The sequence below is a fragment of the Dreissena polymorpha genome, chromosome 11 (assembly GCF_020536995.1).
Source record: "Dreissena polymorpha isolate Duluth1 chromosome 11, UMN_Dpol_1.0, whole genome shotgun sequence".
NCBI lineage: Eukaryota > Metazoa > Mollusca > Bivalvia > Myida > Dreissenidae > Dreissena > Dreissena polymorpha.
In genome coordinates, this window is record NC_068365.1 from 32268435 (window position 1) to 32289686 (window position 21252).

The following is a 21252-nucleotide window of genomic DNA, read 5'->3' on the forward strand; positions in this document are numbered from 1 at the left end:
CTAGAACTTACAAGCATTCACATCTACAACTAGAACTTACACAATGTCATTTAAGGCATTCACATCTATAACTAGAACTTACACCATGTCATATTAGGCGTTTACATCTACAACTAGAACTTACACAATGTCATAGCAGGCGTTCACATCTACAACTAGAACTTACACAATGTCATAGCAGGCGTTCACATCTACAACTAGAACTTAAAAAAATGTCATGGCAGGCATTCACATCTACAACTAGAACTTACACCATGTCATATATGGCGTTCACATCTACAACTCGAACTAACACAATTTCATATCAGGCGTTCACATCTACAACTTACTTACACAATGTCATATCAGGCGTTCACATCTACAGCTAAAACTTACACAATGTCATATCAGGCGTTCAAATCTGCAACTAGAACTTACACAATGTCATAGAAGGCGTTCAAATCTACAATTAGAACTTACACAATGTCATTTTAGGCATTCACCTCTACAACTAGAACGTACACAATGTCATATCAGGCGTTCATATCTACAACATATCTACAACTTAAACTTACACAATGTCATATCAGGCATTTATTTCTACACCTTTAATGTGAGGCTTTTAAGCTGAGTAAGCACTGAGGAAAGGCAATGCACGCAGCAATGACGGTCCTATTCTAGTAGATCTGTGAGGAGAAGTGGCCTAAGGACAGCACCAAGATTCTGGCCACCCCCTCCCCCCACCGAAAAAGGACAACATCAAACTGTGCGAGCATTACCGCACCATCACCTCATCGGCCATCTCAGCAAAGTAATTCTTCACGTTATTCTCAACCAATTGAACAGTAAGTCTTCTTTAGACTAAAAATACGTTGACTAGTCGATAGTTGTTGTAATATTTTTTATTATAATAATATAGTTCTTATCTAATGTAATTCCCATCAAAGCAACTTCTAATACATGTACATTATAACACGTCAATTGCATATGTACATGTATACAACGTTTAAACAAGGAATGTAGCAACCATTAAATGGCCTGATTTTAAATTAAAAAGGAATAAGGTCCTGGTATATAACATATGTATACATAAACTCTAAGACTAGCACAGATGAACGCTGTCTATACTTCAGTCTATGTGTGTATATTTAAGTAAGGTACACAAGTCAATGGTTTACTGATATATTTTAAGTAAGCGTATTCAGACTTATATTGTCTGAACAATAACAATAACACGAGAACTTTGTAATGATGAATCCGTATACGTTAATGGTCGGTATATTGATAGACATTTTGTTCAAATGGAAATAAAACTTATATGATTGAGTACAATGTTCTGCTTGAAATATATATTTAACAATTATTAGATTTATGAACACTAAAGCAATGTTGTGCAGAGGTCTATAAAAATCCCAAACTCATCACCATCTATATTTCTGATGTTTTCTTTTGCTTGATGCTTTCATCTCAGTCCACAACACTTGCTGTCACTCTAAGTACGGCCTAACAGCATTTGTTACTTGAAAAAAGATACATCACTGATTATTTAAACGAAGTCATGCAATCCGTAGCAAATGAACTTCAACCCCAGAAGTCGACCGACCCTCGTTGAACCTTTCCATTCTTCACGTCGGTTATCACAACTTTGATTTCCGTTCCCCCAAAGAACATCTTGACCAGGATCTTTGCCCAGAAGTCCCCTTTTGGATCGATATCTACTTTGATAAAGCCCACCAAGTGACACGAGTCATCAATATACTCTGGGTCTTTATCGGTGCTTGCATACACCTCTAGGATGGCCTGTGTTTGGTCACCTGTGGTTGGGAAATACTCGTGTTCCACTGCATTCTCTTCGTCGTGTACACTGACCTCAGTGCCGATTTCTATATGCTTGTAGAAACAATGGTCACACATCTTTACACCATTTAAATAAAACCTATTTTTCTCCGGATGGTGTGGCTTATATTTCATCGTTCCAGCAATGCCGTAAGTGTATTCACAAACACGCGAAGCGATTGCATAAGGATCCCTCCCAATAAGCACGGCTCCTTTTAGCACGGCTAGCACTGGATTCTCTACCTTTGATATTTTGCCTGGAAAACCCTTTTCCAAACGACTGCAGAGATACGGCGATTCTGAGAACCCTCCTAGTAAAATAATACTGTCAATTCTTTCAACTTTCGCTAGAATACAATTGATAGCTTCAAGTATTTTGTCAATGGCAACTTCAAAAAAGCATTTCATTATTTCGGTACTCAAAATCAATTTTCCGAATTTCCACTCAAACTTTTTAGACAAAGATGACTTTTTCATAATGGAAACTTCATCGATACCAGTGCCTTTCTTGCACAATTCCAGTAATATTGGGTCCACTTTAATCTGACACGTGTTGGTGCCTTTAAACAAACGCTTCTTTAATTCAAAGTCCTCCATCATTTTAATGTATGATTTGGTGTGCTTGTCTTTGAATTCTGTCAACACGTCTTCTCCAAATATCTCTATCAAAAGCTCAATAAACTTTTGGTCGACATTAATACCACCAAAGTCACCACCCGACGGCTGATGCAGTTCTTTAAGAGATGTGCCCTCATTTACTTCACAAACAGCTATATCCGTAGTACCGCCTACTCAAAAAAGAAAGACATTTTGAGATAACTCTCAGTTTGATTCAGTTAAGTATTGCTATAATTAAGTTCTATTAGGAAATATTAAGTTTTTAAAATTATATCTCAACTTCTAGGACATCTCCCCTTAAACTAACTCGTAGGTGTATCGAGTTAGATGTACGTTTCCGAAAGAACAAACTGTACAGAAATTTGATCGTGTTTGTGTGATTTTTTTATATATAATTAAACCTGCAATATTTCCATGTTCTTTAGAAAAGGTGACATTTAAAGTTTGTGATACACTTTCCGGATTCGTCAATACTTAAAGTTTGTCCCACCAAGTTTTCTTTACCTCCAATGTCGACAATCATGAATCTTGTGCCTGCTTGGAATTCTAAAGCTGATTCGCATTTGCAACAAATCGCAGCAGCCTCGGGCTCCAGTGCCAATGATAAACGCTCATTTCGAATGCCAGCCTAGAGAATAAGCAAAATAAATATTCATTATATGCCAGTCTATTTAAAAAATTGATTATTAATTACCATATACAATACTTGTTATGTCCCCCAGTCTATACTGTAGGGCATATCATTTTTGCCCTGTCTGTTTGTTTGTTGGTTTGTTTGCGTCAAACTTTAAAATTGGCCATAACTTTTGCAATATTGAAGATAGCAACTTGATATTTGGCATGCATGTGTATCTCATAGAGCTGCACATTTTGAGTGGTGAAAGGTCAAGGTCAATGTCATCCTTCAAGGTCAAAGGTCAAATATATGGGTGACATAGTGTTTCACAAACGCATCTTGTTTTTATTGTCTATTTAAAAAAGAGATCGATTATAAATAACCATGTACGAATACTTATTTTAATATAAGTTTGCGTATTACTTGCCAACGTTTAAACATAATTACAAATGTTAACCTTTGTTTGGGAAAAATATGAAAATCATATATGGTTTTTTATTTTGCTTTATATTCTTAAAATTCTAAACCAATAGCAATTGAAAAGAATATTAAGTTATTATTCAATTGAGGTCAACACAATCATACCATTTTTGCCGCAACCCGCATGAAAGTTCTAGACATTGTGCTCCAAATGGCAGGAACTGTAATAACCCAGTGTATGTCATCGTCAAAAGCCGGTACGCGCTCATGAATTTCCTTCTTTATACGTTCAGCCATATATCCAAGTGCATCAGCAAATATATCAAGGGCCAGTTTTGTATTACCGTGGTTGTCGGTTATTTCAACGTTTTTGCTTATTGACTGAAAAATAGTTTTGTTTCATTTTAATTACATGTACATATTTAAAATATTGCGGCTCCAACAGTGGCGCATCAATGCTTCTCTACCTTATCCGCCCTGCACATTATCTCCCTTATGTCATTCACTTTTGAACATAAATCAATAATTATCTTTGTAGATTATGGGATATGTGGAACGGACACGAAAATACTGACCAAAACATTAAATCATTTAGTTTCAAGAACAATACTTCAATAGTAAAGAGGTTATGGTGCTGAAACGAACAATTCGCGGGAAAATAAAGGTAAAACTAATTAACTGCATTTTTTCTCTCTCTTTTTTCGCTCTCGTTGCTCGTTCAGTTTTGTCACATGTACACATATTTGAGTAAAACATTACCGATATAAGCTGCCCTCGATGTCGTCATAGTCCCAGGTATGAAAGATGGGACGAAGTTATATTTATGGCAATCAACCATTTCTCAAAAAGCTGTGACATACAGCAGATTTTCAAGACACGTTAAAAAAATAAACAACAAACTACCCAATGGAATAACACTGGGGTCAAAGCCTTGGTACTGTCAACGAAAAACATGTAGGATTTTAAGTGTGTTGAACAATATCCAAACCTCATACCTTGCCCAAATATCTTTCCCACCTTTTAACCACAATTTGGCATTTTCGTTGATTCTGGTATAAAACTTGTAAACTCAATGTTAACCGTTACATAACATTCAGAAAAGACCTCGAATAACCTTACCGAGTTACTTTTTGTAAAGAGCTTCATTTTAAACCGCTCGAACAGCCTCCAAATGGAGCGTTCGTCCGAAGACGATAGGCTTGCGTAGTGTTCTAGAGCCTCATAACCGAATGAGTGCATCTTTCTGCGTGGGTCATAAAGTATGGCAGTTGGAACCTGAAAAAAAGATCGTTTTACATATCCAAGATGAATGACATTTCAGGTCTAGGACAAGCGTTAGTCTTTGCACTAGAAAATGTACACAATGAAGGAACTACACATAAAAAAAGTTACTAAAATACGTGGTTATTTTTTGTAATGAATGAAATATAAGTTATTGTTGGATTTTTCACACACTGATAGAAACAACGATTGATTGTCCAGGCAGCGTGTCTTAATATCGTTGTTACATCCATAGCTGTCTGAGTATTATAAATTTGAAACGCCTGTGCTAGTAAGCTTACAACCGATTAACAAAGCACACAATACAAAAGTTTGCTTTTTTACCTTTGAACTAGCTCCTCCCTGGAAATTGAGAACGTATATTTTGCCCGGATTGTCTCTCACCGAAAATGCACACCCGCTGTAAGTCGTTCCGAAGTCGATGGCCACCGTCACCATAGCGTTGGACTTTTTCAAGTATGCCCTCATGTCCTTTTGTAGAAATGAGTCAATATATCATGCCATCGATATTTGTATGCCAGCATATTTCATAAACGAATTTATAAGAAGGATTAGTGGATTTATTAATAAGCGAGTATTCGATCTTAAGTTCTTCGTTGTCAGAATGAAAATATTTTTATATCCCCCACCACTATAGTGTGGGACATATTGTTTTTGCCCTGTCTGTTGGTTGGTTTGTTGGTTGGTTTGTTCGTTTGCCCAAACTTTAACATTTTGCCATAACTTTTGCAATATTGAAGATAGCAACTTTATATTTGGCATGCATGTGTATCTCATGGAGTTGCACATTTTGAGTGGTGAAAAGTCAAGGTCAAGGTCATCCTTCAAGGTCAAATGTCACATATATAGCTTCATAGCAGCGCAGAAGGGGACATAGTGTTTCTGACAAACACATATCTTGTTTTACTTACAATGGAATGCTTATAAGTTTATATGTACAAATACCTCAGATATGCGATCCCCACTTTCTCTAATCCATATTTTAGCACACGAGTCTTTAGTTTCACACTGCAAGTTTCCCTCACGTTCGTATCTGGCTACTTTATTGCCAGTTGAAACCCGCTTTGATTGTACAAGCACCTCGCCTTGCTGTCTGTTGTTCTGTTGTTGAATTGCACTGGCTTCAATTTGGCCATCAAAATCTTTTACGGATGGTAGCAAACGTTTACTTTTTCGGCCTTTTGAACGCTGGACAACATCTGATGCTTGTAAATCAACGACGTCGCTAGCCTACAGCGCATATGCAGCAAACAATACAGCTTTCCATTGACAGTCATAAGTCACAGGAAGAAACAGCCAGAAAAAACGTTGGGAAAATCTTGAACGATACTCATGTGCTGTTTAGAGGCAACTATACATTTTTAGAAATCCCGAGGAAACAATAATTGAATGTGCTTAAAAAGCGGGATTAGTTTTAATAACAAGATAAAAGGTGTAAAGGGCTGCTAAATATTACGTTTATAAATCAGTCAGGTCACTGGGACGTTCAGAAAAAACATACTTGTTTATCAATCATAGATGCGAGGAACGCCTTTTTGTCCGTAACAGTCATTGTAGATTGGTCAACATCACCCTTGTTTTCACGTTGGACGAACTTCGGTAGCTATGGTTCGTATTTAGTAAACATTTCAAAAGCTTTAGTACAAACTAAACAATATTGATAATCATATAGTTATGCTCGGCGCATTTAGACTTTGCAGAACCTGTAAACATATCTTTTATTACAATTTAAGTAAAGATCGTACAGATGAGTATACCGTTTAAGCAAACACTTCTAAAAAGATTTCTAAAAAAACAACGTAGGAAAGTAAAAAGACATAACAATGGTACATATATATTTTGCGACATTGGTGATACTTTTTTAGATACAGGCGCAGGTCCAGCGTCGCTTCTGTCGGCGTCATCAGTTTTTCTAATTCGACCGATGTTAGACTGTCTTTTATCACCACGGACGCTCGGTATTTTTTTTCTATGAAGCAATAATGCTTTCGGTTCAGTTTCGCTAACCTGTTGCAGAGCAAAAGAATTTAATTTTCCATTTTTATCAATACTTAATCTTGTTACACAATGCGGGGAATATAAGCGTTTGCACAATGTTCAAGTCTTATTCTTACATAATTGATTTCTGCAATAGCCTACATTGTGATTGTATTTTTCACTGGCAAATACAGGTACACCAAACTTAAACATCCAATACCATTACTTCAATTCGCGGTGAAATGGAACACTGATAGTCATACTTATGATATATTATCAAAAACAGTTTTATTCATAGCATACACAAATTGCGTTGTTTTTCTACAACACAAGTGTCCACAAAATTACCTGATTTTCAATTTGAGACTTGAAAAAGTGTTGTTTTTCACGCACAGACCTTCGCGATGGATCGGTATTTTCCTCGCATCTTTCATCCGTCCTCTTTTTCAATGCATGAAAATGCATATTGAGTAAACATGCAATTGCCAAGGCAAAGAAAGAGGATTAAATAGTACAATCTTATTTAACTTGCTCCATTTCGATTGTCAGTGATTTTGAGACATTTAAAGCTTTCAACATGAAACTTTTAAAATAGAAAGACGTTGGAAAAGTGCATTTCATAATAGCCGTAACTCTACATATGTTACTTTTTTTTTGGTAATAGATTTAATTCGTAACTCGTGCAGTGGGTTTTTTCCGATTTCTGAGCGCTAGCGGTTATGACCAGTAACGTCGATATCCGATTTGCTTCCCATTCAGTAGCGGATAATAAGTATTCAAACGACAGTAGTGTTTCTTTTAGGAAATTTCAAAATTCAAGGGTTTTGGTGGTATTATTATTACTATTATTATTAATAATTACACATAACAAATCTATCACTGATATTCATGTATGTAAGACGTTTTATACAGGATTAAAGTCTAAATACATCGTTCAGATATACAGCCGCCTATACGAATGGAATCCAGAAGCTAACATCCTTAAAACATCATTAAAAGACATAAAAATAGACATGAAAACAGACTTTGTCAGCTGTATGGTAATGGAGGAACCTATACAAACGGCTTGACATATGCAATATTTCTTCTGAAAAACATTATTCATGCTCTTTATTTTCGGCATGCTTTATATATCAAATAAAAGTAATGTATGGTAAAGCTCGTTAGTGATGTGCCTTATAATCTTAAGGTCTTAGTCTTTAGCGAATAATTTATTTTCTTTACTTTTCAGATTAGATTAAAGAAAAAGCATCTCAATAGAGCTATATCAATAGACATATAAATATCCAACTGATATGGAATGATATATTAGTTATAGTACTACGAATGGACAGAGGATAGTAAGGTTTTTGCTGTTTGGTACTTGTCTGTATGATTTGAAATATATTTTAATAGTATAATATATATACGATGAAGTCAATGTCTTGGTAGTTTCATTTACAAACTTCCATTTAAACTGCGCGTGCTCAAATATCGGAAAACCCCAGACTAGAGAGTTCCAAATAACAACTATTGGTCGTTTTTTTCATTCTTTATGTTTCCATAGGTTAACCCTTGGGCGACAAACACGATCAACTTTTAACGTCCAAAACGAAATACATCATATAGAGAGGATGAGTGGACAAAAACAGTTGGTTGCTCTGTATCACATAATTTGGAAGCATTCCCCTTTTATATTGTCAATAACGTGCAGTTTCAGTGCTGCAATTATAACTATAAATCTACACGCGTGAACCTACTTTTTGACGACCCGTTGGCTTTGGTAGAATTTGGGACGCCCACCCACGGTAAATGCTATCTGGGTCGTTATAACTTCGCCCTTTATGTTCATTGTCTTTTTCTTCTTGGGTGCCGACTTTGTTTTCTGCGCCGGAAAGAAGTAATGCGCTGTCAGAATTCTTTTTATTGAGTCTTAAGCTGTTGTTCAAAGTTTCCGGATCAATACCATCACTGTCTGATTTGCAATCATTTACCTTTGCTCCTCTTCTACGCTTGCCATGACTATCGCTGTGTGTGTTTTCGGCATTGCAAGAAGATGTATGGGTATTTGAATCCTGGCAAAATATTGTTTTAATATTGTTCTTGGTCATTAGATTATTATAATATTACGAAGTAAAGAAGTTTAAAAAGTTTGATGTCGATTTGAAAACGTCAATAAATTACGATTAATTGGATAAACCACAAGAAGTATATGCAACTCTATATGTGGCATGGTAACATAGATTGAACGAAACACAAAATACTCGTTATATTTTTTTTGCGATGTCAGTCATACGACACACGAACACTATGAACATGTGATGAATATATTGTTCCACACACACACAAAAGAGCATTGTGTATCTTGTTAAATCTATGTTACCTGACCATATTTAGCATGAATTTGTTTCATCGTAATCACCTAACATGAACAATGTAAAAGACTTTCAATCATATTAAGGAACACTTATGTTTGAATCGACCATGATCACGTGATGTTAAATGTCGTCATGGACATGATAGAACTATGCGAACAAAACAATCATATCTCTGTGCTTAGAATTCAAAACGTAGGTCATTTCTTTACTTTGCCTTTATTGGTACTCGGCCCAGTAGGTGGGTCTCTCTGATCGTTTTCTGTGTCAACACTGGTCCCTTCAGCACCAGCAGTCGGTGGTTGACTTTCCAGATTTTGGTAATTTGTTACCGTCAGTGATTCATTCAGTATGTGTACGGGTACCTACAAAAGAATAGCGACATTTTATATTATTTTGCAGTTGTTTTACACATTATCTCTTTATATTTAAAACGATATTTCAAACATGTAAACATAACGCATGATATAACCTTAAATGGGCTGACCAGAGATTGAAAATGTTAATAAATTATTTAATGCATATATTGTTTTTTTATGGATGACTGAGCGGTATGACAATATGACAATATCTGAAAATCAAATGTTTTCGAAATTCTGTAATGTTCGCGATATTAGAATTTAAAGTTATTAATTTTATTCTAGACAAGTGTTGTCAAATTCAGCAGTATTGACCCCCCTTGAGGACTGCCGCCACATTTTGTACTCACGGTTACGTGTTAGATGCCAATTAACATGTGCACAGTATACAAGAGTTTTCGAGGTATGTTCACATAAATACTAAATTCAACATCATATAATGGAGACAATTAGATATGTAAAAATACCTCAGATATGCAATCCCCACTTTCTCTAATCCATATTTTTGCATACAAGTCTTTCGTTTGAGACAGCAAGTTTCCCTCACGTTCGTATCTGGCTACTTTATTGTCAGTTGAAACCCGTTTTGATTGTACAAGCACCTCGCCTTGCTGTTTGATGTTCTGTTGTTGAATTGCATTGACGTCAATTTGGCCTTCTAATTCTTTAACGGATTGTAGCAAATTTTTCATTTTTCGGCCTTTTGGACGCTGGACAACATCTGATGCTTGTAAATCAACGACGTCGCTAGCCTACAGCGCATAAGAAGCAAATCATACATCTTTCCATTGGCAGCCATGAGTCACAGGAAGAAACAGCCAGAAAAAAACGTTGGGAAAAATTTAAACGATACTCATGTGCTGTTTAGAAACAGCTATACATTTTAGAAATCCTTAGGAAACAATAATTGATTGTGCATAAAAGTCAGGATTATTTTTAATAACAAGATAAAAGTTGTAACGGGCTGCTAAAAATTACGTTTATAAATCAGTCAGGTCACTGGGACGTTCAGAAAAACCATACTTGTTTATCAATCACAGATGCGAAGAACGCCTTTTTGTCCGTAACAGTCATTGTAGATCGGTCAACATCACCCTTGTTTTCACGTTGGACGACAATCGGTAGCTATGGTTCGTATTTAGTAAACATTTCAAAACCTTTAGTACAAACTAGAAAATATTGATAATCATTCAGTTATTTTTGGCGCATTTGCTGTAAACAATTGCAATTCCGCAATAGCCCACATTGTGATTGCATTTTCCACTGGCAAATAATGGTGTCACGTTTAAACGTTTAAACGGTAGCGTTTCGTGTTTTGCTGAAAAACGTTTACCAAAGCAGTACACGTTTAAACGACAGTCAATATCAAAATAATAATATTGGGGTGCAAATAACGTAGCCGACCAGCCGTACGAAGTATATCGATGACAAACTGCGAAACCAGGTACTTGCGGTAAATCCGGGTTACCGAATTCGGCAATAATTTATTTCTGATTGGTTAGCGGATGGCACAGACATGAACGGAAACTAACGGAAAATCTTCGCTACTTTCCGAAAATCTAACAACTTGGCAAGAAAGCAGTGCATATGCCGCCATCTTGAAATATTTTAAGAGATTGATTAGCCAAGTCAAACACTGCGGTAGCATGTTGAAAAGCAATATTCTAACCAACTTATATATTGATTACGTTTTTGCTAGTTAACTGGTTTTTCATTTTTTGCGGTCAAACGATATACGCATTGTATTTCGTATGCAAAATACGTGCATTTGTTTCGGAGTGTCGTTTTCGGAAGCAGTATTTTTCATTGATTTTACATTATTTTCGACGTTCTTTAAATTGTTTTTATACAATGACGAATACACATGTGGTGATTCGGATGCTCTGTTTTATAATATTTTATGGTTTTAATATGACGTCATTGCGCGAATGGGATATGCACTGAATATTACTTCCGGAAATAAAATACTATTTTCGGTTTGGAAATGCGATGGTACTGATGCTTTTTAAACGGACATAGAGATACCGTTCAAACGGTAACGTGTCGTTTATTATATTTCGTTTAAACGTTTAGAAAAATCTGTAAACGTGACACCCTTACTGGCAAATACAGGTACACCAAACTCAAACATCCAATACCATTACTTCAATTCGCGGTGAAATCGATCACTTATAGTCATACTTATGATAAATTATCAAACAAAGTTTTATTCATAGCATACACAAATTGCTTTTTTTTCTGCAACAAGTGTCCACAAAATTACCTGTTTTTCAATTTGAGACTTGAAAAAGTGTTGTTTTTCACGCACAGACCTTCGCGATGGATCGGTATTTTCCTCGCATCTTTCATCCGTCCTCTTTTTCAATGCATGAAAATGCATATTGAAAAACATGCAATTGCCAAGGCAATGAAAGATGATTAAATAGTACACTCTTATTGAACTTTCTCCATTTTGATTGTCGTTGATTTTGAGACATTTAAAGCTTTTAACATGAAACTTTTAAAATTGAAAGACGTTGGAAAAGTGCATTTCATAATAACCGTAACGCTTCACAAATTACTTTTTTGCAATATATTTGATTCGGAACTCGCGCAGTGGGTTTTTCCGATTTCTGAGCGCGCGCGGGAGGTACACTGATTGTCATTTATACAGTAATGACCAGTTACGTCGATATCCGATTTGCTTCCCATTCAGTAGTGGATAATAAGTATTTCTTTTAGGAAATTTCAAAATTCAAGTCTTTCGTTTAATACAGGATTAAAGTCTAAATACATCGTTCAGATATACCGCCGCCTATACGAATGGAATCCAGTAGCTAACATCCTTTAAAAACATCCTTAAAAGAAATGAAAATAGACATAAAAACAGACTTTGTCAGCTGTATGGTAATTGGGGAACCTATACAAACGGCTTGACATATGCAATATTTCTTCTGAAAAACATTATTCATGTTCTTTTCTTATCGGCATGCTTTAGATAGCAAATAAAAGTAATGTATGGTAAAGCTCGTTAGTGATGTGCCTTCTAATCTTAAGGTGTTAGTCTTTAGCGAATAATTTTCTTTGCTTTTCAGATTAGATTAAAGAAAAGCATCACACTAGAGCTTTATCAATATACATATAAATATCCAACTGATATGGAACGATTTATTAGTTATAGTACTACGAATGGACTGAGAATAGTCAGGTTTTTGCTGTTTGGTACTTGTCTGTATGATTTGAAATATATTTGAATAGTATAATATATATATACGATGGAGTCAATGTCTTGGTAGTTTCATTTACAAACTTCCATTAAAACTACGCGTGCTCAAATATCGGATAACCCCAGACTGGAGAGTTCCGAATAACAATTATTGATCGTTTTTTTACATTCTTTATGTTTCCATAGGTTAACTCTTTGGCGACAAACAAGATCAACTTTTAACGTCCAAAACTAAATACATCATATGGAGGGGAGTAGTGGACAAGAACAGTTGGTTGCTCTGTATCATATAATTTTGAAGATTTTCCCTTTAATATTGTCAACAACGTGCAGTTTCCGTGCTGCAATTATAAATATAAATCTACACGCGTGAACCTACTTTTTGACGACCCGTTGACTTTGGTCGTATTTGGGACGCCGACCCACTGTCAATGCTCTGTGGGTCGTTATAACTTCGCCCTGTATGTTCATTGTCTTTTTCTTCTTGGGTGCCGACTTTGTCTTCTGCGCCGGAAAGAAGTAATGCGCTGTCAGAATCCGTTTTATTGAGTCTTAAGCTGTTGTTAAAAATTTGCGGATCAATACCATCACTGTCTGATTTGCAATCATTCACCTTTGCTCCTCTTCTAAGCTTGCCATGACTATCGCTGTGTGTGTTTTCGGCATTGCAAGAAGATGTATGGGTATTTGCATCCTTCAAAAAATATTGTTTTTATATTGTTCTTGGTCATTAAATTATTACGATATTATGAAGTAAAGTAGTTTAAAGAGTTTGATGTCGATTTGAAAACGTCACTGAATTACGATTAATTTGATAAACAACAAGAAATGTTGTTTATTAACGAGTATCATAAAAGCACCATTAAACATGTGACGCTAACAATGGAAAGTATGTGTTCTCTAATACAAGGTTGATTGCATTAGTTAAACTCTATGGTATAATAATCATATATATTAATGCTTAAATAAAGTATTATATAACAATCTGTGCCATTCGACGGTTTAGAAATGCATATTATACAATCTGTTGATACATTTATGTGTTCATCGACGTGTTTTTGGACTTATTGTTGACTCATCCATTTCAAAGATTTGCAGCTTAATACAATATTTATGATTAATTACACATTTTAAAGGGACAAGTTTAAACACGAAGGATTGGTATCATTTTAAATAACCAACGTATTTAAACGCATTATTTTTTATTGACAGCAGTATGAAAAATTGCAGAATTCTTGGAAATTTAAGTCATATAAATACTACAAATCAATAAATATTTTGCAAAATACTTTGAAAAATAAAGTTAGACCATAAGAAATCAGTGTTCCTTATACAGGGTGCATGATCAACGGGGTTCACAGAGTTTAAGCACGGACAGGACAGAATGTAAACACACCATAAAGAACTTTTTTTGCAAATTTATATCTCATGTTACTGAAATACATTTGTAAAAATCTTAAGTGCATAAAAGAAGTTTTTATGACATTTTGTGTCGATGTCTTATGATTTAGGAATAAATCATTTAATACGTCTGAAAACGGTGCCAAAATTGCACGTTGCGTGCAGCATAACCGCGAATATGAATGGGTTACACATCGAATAAGTAAGTTAGTAAGTAAGTAAGTAAGTGAGTAAGTAAGTAAGTAAGTAAGTAAGTGAGTAAGTAAGTAAGTAAGTAAGTAAATTGTTTGTTATTGTTACATGTGCAATTTAACAAAGCATTTAAGAATAAATAATTAAATACGTCTGCAATCGGTACCAAAATTGCAAGTTGCGTGCAGCATTACCGCGAATATGAATGGGTTAACCATCAAATAAGTAAGTAAGTAAGTAAGTAAGTAAGTAAGTAAGTAAGTAAGTAAATAGTTTATTACAGTGACATTTACAATATAACAAAGAATCATATTAACATATATGCAAATGTGTTTGCCCCCATATGAATAATCAGTTACGAATATGAATATGAAAAAATACAGGAATTTATGTCGATGATATAGTCATTCAGAACTATGCATAGATAACAGTTTTTCTTTTTAAATACGTTTTTACAATAAATTTACCCAGTTTTCGTGGACATAAATCATTGCAAGTATCACATTCACACAGAAAGTGTACTTCATCTTCTATACGATCACTGCGATACAATCTATAAGTTCTTTGTTCTAAAGGTTCACATACAAATCGTCGAGTTTCAACCCTTGATGGCAGTATACCCATTCTTATTTGACACAACATTGATCGTTCATTCTTTTTAAGGTTAAGTTCAATGTATGTGGCCAAGATCACTGACTGATTAAATAAAGTAATTCTGATGTATTTTACATTGCCATTAGTAGCAAAGAAAATGTCTTTTATGCGCTTGTTGAAATTCTGAAGAAAAATTGTTTTAAAAAGTTATTTGAAGTAAAGCATCACATACCGGTGTGTTTACATCAATTAAGGTTCAGTTGTTAACCCCACAAAGGCATATGATCCTGCACTCTGTAAAGCTTTAGCCAAAATTTGCACGCTTTATGTGGCATGGTAACATAGATTTAACGACGTACACAATACTCGTTTTAATTTTTGAGCGATGTCAATCATACGACACACGATCACTATGAACATGTGATGAATATATTGTTCCACACACATTTGGCGTTGAAATTTTTCTTCATCGTCATCACAAAACAGGAACAATACAAAAGACTGTAAATCATATTAAGTAACACTAATGCTTTAATCGACCATGATCACGTAATGTTAAATGTCGTCATGGACATGATAGAGCTATGCCAACAAAACAATAATATCCCTGTGCTTAGAATTCAAAACGTAGATAATTTATTTACTTTGCCTTTATTGGTACTCGGCCCAGCAGGTGGGTCTCTCTGATCGTTTTCTGTGTCACCACTGGTCCCTTCAGCACCAGCAGTCGGTGGTTGACTTTCCAGATTTTGGTGATCTGTTACCGTCAGTGATTCATCCAGTATATGTACTTGTACCTACACGAGAAAAGCGACATTTTATATTATTTTGCAGTTGTTTTACACCTTATCTCTTTATATTTAAAACGATATTTCAAACCTGTAAACATAACGCATGATATAACCTTAAATTGGCTTACCACAGATTGAAAATGTTCATATGTTATTTTAATGCAAATATTGTATTTTTATGCATGACTGAGCGGTATGATAATATGACAATATCTGAAAATCAAATGTTTTGGAAATACTGTTATGTTCGCGATTTTAAACTTGAAGTTATTATTTTATTTGAAACAAGTGTTGTTACATTCAGCAGTGCATTGACCCTCTTTAGGACTGCCGCCACATTTTGTACTCACGATTACGTGTAAGATGCCAATTAACATGTGAGCAGTATACAAGATTTTTCGGGTTATGTTCACATAAATAATAAATTCAATATCATATAAAGGAGGCAAATACACATGGGAGCAGCGACCAATATTTTAAAGGGAAGGTTCAAATATATTACATGTAACACCAAATAAAAGTATGCCAGTACACATGGGTACAGTATCCAAGATTTTGGAAAGTAAGTTAAGCTGAATATAAAATTAAACATCAAATATAGGATACCAGTACACATAAATACAGTGTTCAAGATATGGGGAGTAAGTTAAATATATAATTGATTAACTTAACATATATACAGGTTGACTAAAAATTAAGACCTTTATCGTACAGTGTGTTTATTGTTTGAATTACTCAAAGTTCTGACTTGTCTTGGTTTCGGAATGGGTAGTATTTGTTCCTTTTTCTCACTCATCTTGCGACTGTCGCATTTGCAGTCAGTTTGTGGAGTCCGCGCGCGTGTAGATAACTAAAAAACAAAGACAAGGTTATTGAGATCCGATATGTCCATCGTATATGCCAAATAATCTCTATAACAGGCAACATTTGCAATTGTATAATTGTGCAAATAAACTTGTACAAGAACACGTTTAAAAGCAACTAATGTTCGTATTTGATATTCAGCGTGTTGATCAGAAGGGCTATTCAATAGAGAGTAAAATGGCCCATTGAGTTTTGATGTTAAATGTTAACACCCGAAACCGGTATGCTTTAAGGTATATTTTTAACACGGGTAAAAAAGAGATACACTTTTCAAGTTCAAGCATTTTGATAAACAACTATATAAAGCACGTTGACGCCGGAATGCACGACGTCATATTTGTACATAATAAAACATCTTGAAATAAAAAATGGACGCTGATGAAGACCCTGAGGTCGAAAGCCACGGCATAAAATGAATACAGCGTTTTTGTTTATATATATATATAGTGTATATATAGTTATATGAATTAGTTTAAGAGCTTTTGATTGGTCAATCCCTGCGGACCGCACGTGCAAGTCTGGGACAACACTTCACGCACATGCATTAATCCCACTTTGCCCAGATCGCAATGAATATACATGTTGACATAAATATCCACCCAATGACTTTAATATCTAATTTCCTAGCTCTGTAAAAGTATAAAAATCACAAAGAAGCACATAATTCGTGTTTCTACCGGGCTAGCAGTATAGCTAGATATCGGATAAATTTATAGAACAATTTATAATCTACATTTAAATTTGTATCACATATCAAATGCGACGCAAGATAATGTCAGTATCTTCATTTATGACCTGTTACTTAGAGTTGTTAATAACGAAATACATTTTTTAAATCCCCCTTTCTTCTACATGTTCAATTGAAACGTTTTTGATATGTTGCGTGACCCAGATGTGTCGACATGTTATTATTTTATGATAGAGGGCAACTTAAAGATAAGTCATTTGTCAAAACTGTCAAACCTAATGAGCCGAAACATATCATTTAGTTGAATTGTACATGTAAGTCTCGCTCTGTGAAAACGGGGTTTACTGCAATATGTTCCAGATTAGCCTGTACATTTGGCTAGACTTGATTTTCGTTCGAAAGAGACTTCCATTTAATGAAAAATCCATAGAAGTGGAAAGTATCATCCCCGATTAGACCGTGGGGACTGCGCAGCCTAATGTGGAACGTTACTTTATGCTTATGAAAACCGAAATTCTCATCACTAGGCTTATTTTGTTTCGATTAATTGGTGTTTCCTGATTCAATAATTATTTTGTATTACAGTATTAAAAAATCAAGCCAAAGTGCATTAACCGAGACAAAGGTAATATCTTTAAAATGTAAATAGAAAATGGATTATTGCTCTTACTCAAAATTGATATTAAACTGAATTTCCTATGATTGTAAATAACGTATAATTAATTTATATCATGACTCTATTTACAACTTGACTTCATAGTGCAGACATGAACTTTCTATTTTGAAATAAATATATTTATTTCAACATAAAATGCACGGATTTACATGGCAGCATGTTATATACACACACTAAATAATAAAAACAACCTGCATGTATAGACAAAGCCATGTCAATCAACATTATACGTTAAGGATTGCACAATTAAGGGTTTGCAATTTAACCCTTATTTCCAATGTGGTCCTTTAGATATAATATTGCATGACATAGGAGACAACGTTTTATATCACAGTATATAATAATATAACAGTATATAATAATGAAAGATATATGACTGATTTAAGTTACACTTACATTTGCATATAATATATTCTGGTAAGTTCTAGACTTGACATTATTAAGAAGTTATCACATTTTAAATGTATAAAAGTTAAACATAAGTATTTGCCATGCTATAAAATAGTCGTACAGCAACTAGATACGACCCAATAAATCTAGCTATATTAACATTCGTATTAAATCAACACTAAGAAACTTTTAAGAGATGCATATTACAAATCTACCTGTCTGAAAAATGCTCCCTAACACTGTGTTTAAAAGATAAACTACTTTTGACATCTCTGATATGATATTACCTTTATCATTTTCACCTGTAATGAAGTCAGATAAGTGAATAAGACACGTGTCGGTGGAATAACCTCTCCTAAACCCAGACTGATAGTTATACAATAAGTCTTGATTTTTAAAATATTCAACTTGAATGTTGGGATTTTTATTTGTTGGGGTTAAGTGACATGATGTGATGTTTACTTTAATATGAATTGCATCAGAAATTAAATGCAATTTGACAACATCATATATAATTGCATTTATGTTTTTCATCAATCTTTTGGTGTTTATTTCTATCAAAAAGGTAACGATTGCCGTTTGTTAGATTGTCTTTTAGCATTGAATCTTCAGATTTAATGCACAATAAATTTGTTCGGTAATCAAACTCCAGATAATGTCGCATGACATGCCAATATCGACTTGATTTTTATCTCGTTTAATACAGGTAATCTATATATAAAGCGTATGTGATGAACAAATAAGTGGTTTAACAAGATCGAATGTTTTACAAACCTTTACAAGCCTGACGTTTGAAGAATTTCATGACAGTTAAATAATATTGACACATTGTTTAGCAACTATAATCGTAGTGACTGTAGCAAAGCCTTAGATGGAATTTTTGCTTATGTATGTTTGCCTGTTTTTCATATTGCACCCATATGTGCAATATTTCGTTATGATCACTAATTAATACCACAATAAACTAACGCACTAAAAAAATAATTATTTATTCAAAATAATAATAGCTGATTAAAAAATCCTCAGACTTCATCTAAATCAATCGATCGAGTGCTATCAATTACCTTGCTTGAATTATCATTACGTTTTTTTTTATATAACTATATTTTGCCAACATTGTTATATTATCGACTTGAAGAAGAACCTCTGTCAAATACACCTACTTTAGAATACAAACCAAAATGAAGTAGATTTTACGAGTAATAAAAATGCTTCTATATAATATACCTAACGTTTGTTACACAATCTAACCTTGAACAATTCCTCTCTCTAAGTCGCTCGGTCTAGATGCGAGCAGAGCGACGACAGCGCGCGCGAAGCTCAGCTAATATATAATATAGCTAGCGAGCTCTATGAGAGAGAGAGCGTGGAGAGCTAGAGAGAGCTAAATAGAGAAGCAGATGATATAGCGATAGCATCGCTCGCGCTATAGTATACGAGCTGCGAGCAATAGATGAGCGCGCTAGCGAAGCTATCTCGTATTGGATAGAGCTAGAGAGCTAGCTGTAGATTATCTCTCTTCGCTCATACTCTCTCTATCTCTCTCTCATCTCCCTCTTACTTCTCTCTCTCCACTCTCTTCTCTCTCTCTCTCCTCTCTCTCTCTCTCTCTCTCTCTCTCTCTCTCTCGTCCTTCTCGCTCTCTCTCTCTCTTCTCTCTCTCTCTCTCTCCCTCCTCTCCAACCAAAACTTGTTTCTGCCATGCAGGGATTTTCACTCTTTCATTTACTCATATCTTATGTTTGCCATGCAGTTGTTTTCACTAAGTAAAGATGATGGCTTTCAATTAACCATAACTTATTCCTGCAGTGCAGGTGTTTAGATATAAAGATTTTATACGTTGTCTTTTATTTAACCATTTAATATTTCTTCAATGCAGGGATTTTCACTGTTTCATTTACGCATTTCTTATTTTTACCATGCAGGTGTTTTCAATAAGTACAGATGATGTCTTTCATTTAACAATAACGTGTTTCTGCCGTGCAAGTGTTTTAATTAAAAGTTTTTATACTTTGTCTTTTTGTCTTTCATTCAACCTTTTAATATTTCTTCCATGCAGGGGTTTTCACACTTTCATTTATCCATTTCTTATTTTCGCCTAGCAGATGTTTTCCCTGAGTAAGGATGGCCATCTACGTAGAGAAGACGGCTGTATGGAGACCTCTGGGAAGAATGGTGACAAAATAGCACTCAGTACATGCGTCGACATGAATGATCAGAAATTTAAACATGACAAGATTTGTTTAGGTTTCATTTCATCATAATCTTAAACAAAACATCACTTGGATTTTCTTGGGTCTCATTCCTCAAGAATGTAATCTTTGACAAATGTTCTTGTAATAATGACAAGGTTTGTATTAGTATGCTAATATAGTTCCATCTATAGAGTCAAACTCTACTGAACTTTGAATGTTAACATTTACAGAAGGAATGTAATATTGTTCCTGGAGGAAGTTGATAATTTTTAATTTTCAAATATTTTAAATTACATTCGAATATAATTTTATTTTATTTGAACATTAACAGAACATAATACATAGAGGCTATGTGTTCATGTCAGTGTAAGATCGTATGTTATTTCACGAGTGATCATTTGAGATATATTTTCACAAGTGGCGCAGCCATGAGTGAAAATATTATTTTTCTATGATCACGAGTGAAGTAACAAACGATCTTACACTGACATGAACACATTTTCTGTTACTTTTATGCACCTTTTTCAAGAAAATATTAACAGCTGTTTCCCATTTGCTGAAACGTTACCCTTTCTCCCGGGGCGTGCCTCAATACATTTCAATACATAAAATGCCGTCATTAGTGTTTGTTATACCAGCGAAATTCTCCAGTTTAACACTTTAACAATGTAAATAACGGTGAAAAGAGGAAAAAAGAAAAAGAAAATTTGTTGGATTGGGTGGAATGTAGATTTGAACAAGCATGTACTTGTTAAGTGGGTCAAACAAGGGAAGTAAATCTTGATATGATAATCTAAAAAAAGAAAAAGCAGTTTT

The 21252-nt window shown here is 34.6% G+C and overlaps 1 protein-coding gene across 1 annotated transcript; it reads right to left on the minus strand.

Moving 5' to 3' along the window:
* Window positions 1–884: 884 nt before the first annotated feature.
* On the minus strand, window positions 885–18509 carry LOC127851747 (heat shock 70 kDa protein 12A-like). The gene is made up of 13 exons (XM_052385612.1): window positions 18457–18509; window positions 16336–16473; window positions 15477–15629; window positions 13025–13339; window positions 7076–7168; window positions 6608–6757; window positions 6252–6353; window positions 5696–5980; window positions 5075–5221; window positions 4589–4744; window positions 3635–3850; window positions 2938–3061; window positions 885–2603 (listed from the first exon to the last, which is right to left on the minus strand). The coding sequence occupies exons 2-13, from the start codon at window positions 16417–16419 to the stop codon at window positions 1561–1563; spliced, it is 2868 nt and encodes a 955-aa protein (XP_052241572.1). The 5' UTR covers window positions 16420–16473; window positions 18457–18509; the 3' UTR covers window positions 885–1560.
* Window positions 18510–21252: the final 2743 nt, after the last annotated feature.

Excerpts from the sequence above, each read along its gene's own strand:
- LOC127851747 (XM_052385612.1), bottom strand. The coding sequence starts at position 16,419 with ATGAGTGAGAAAAAGGAACAAATACTACCCATTCCGAAACCAAGACAA. Across the intron at positions 7,169-13,024 it reads AGTCAACGGGTCGTCAAAAA|AGGACGGATGAAAGATGCGA; the intron begins GTAGGTTCACGC and ends GCATTGAAAAAG. Across the intron at positions 3,062-3,634 it reads TGCGGGTTGCGGCAAAAATG|GCTGGCATTCGAAATGAGCG; the intron begins GTATGATTGTGT and ends CTTATTCTCTAG.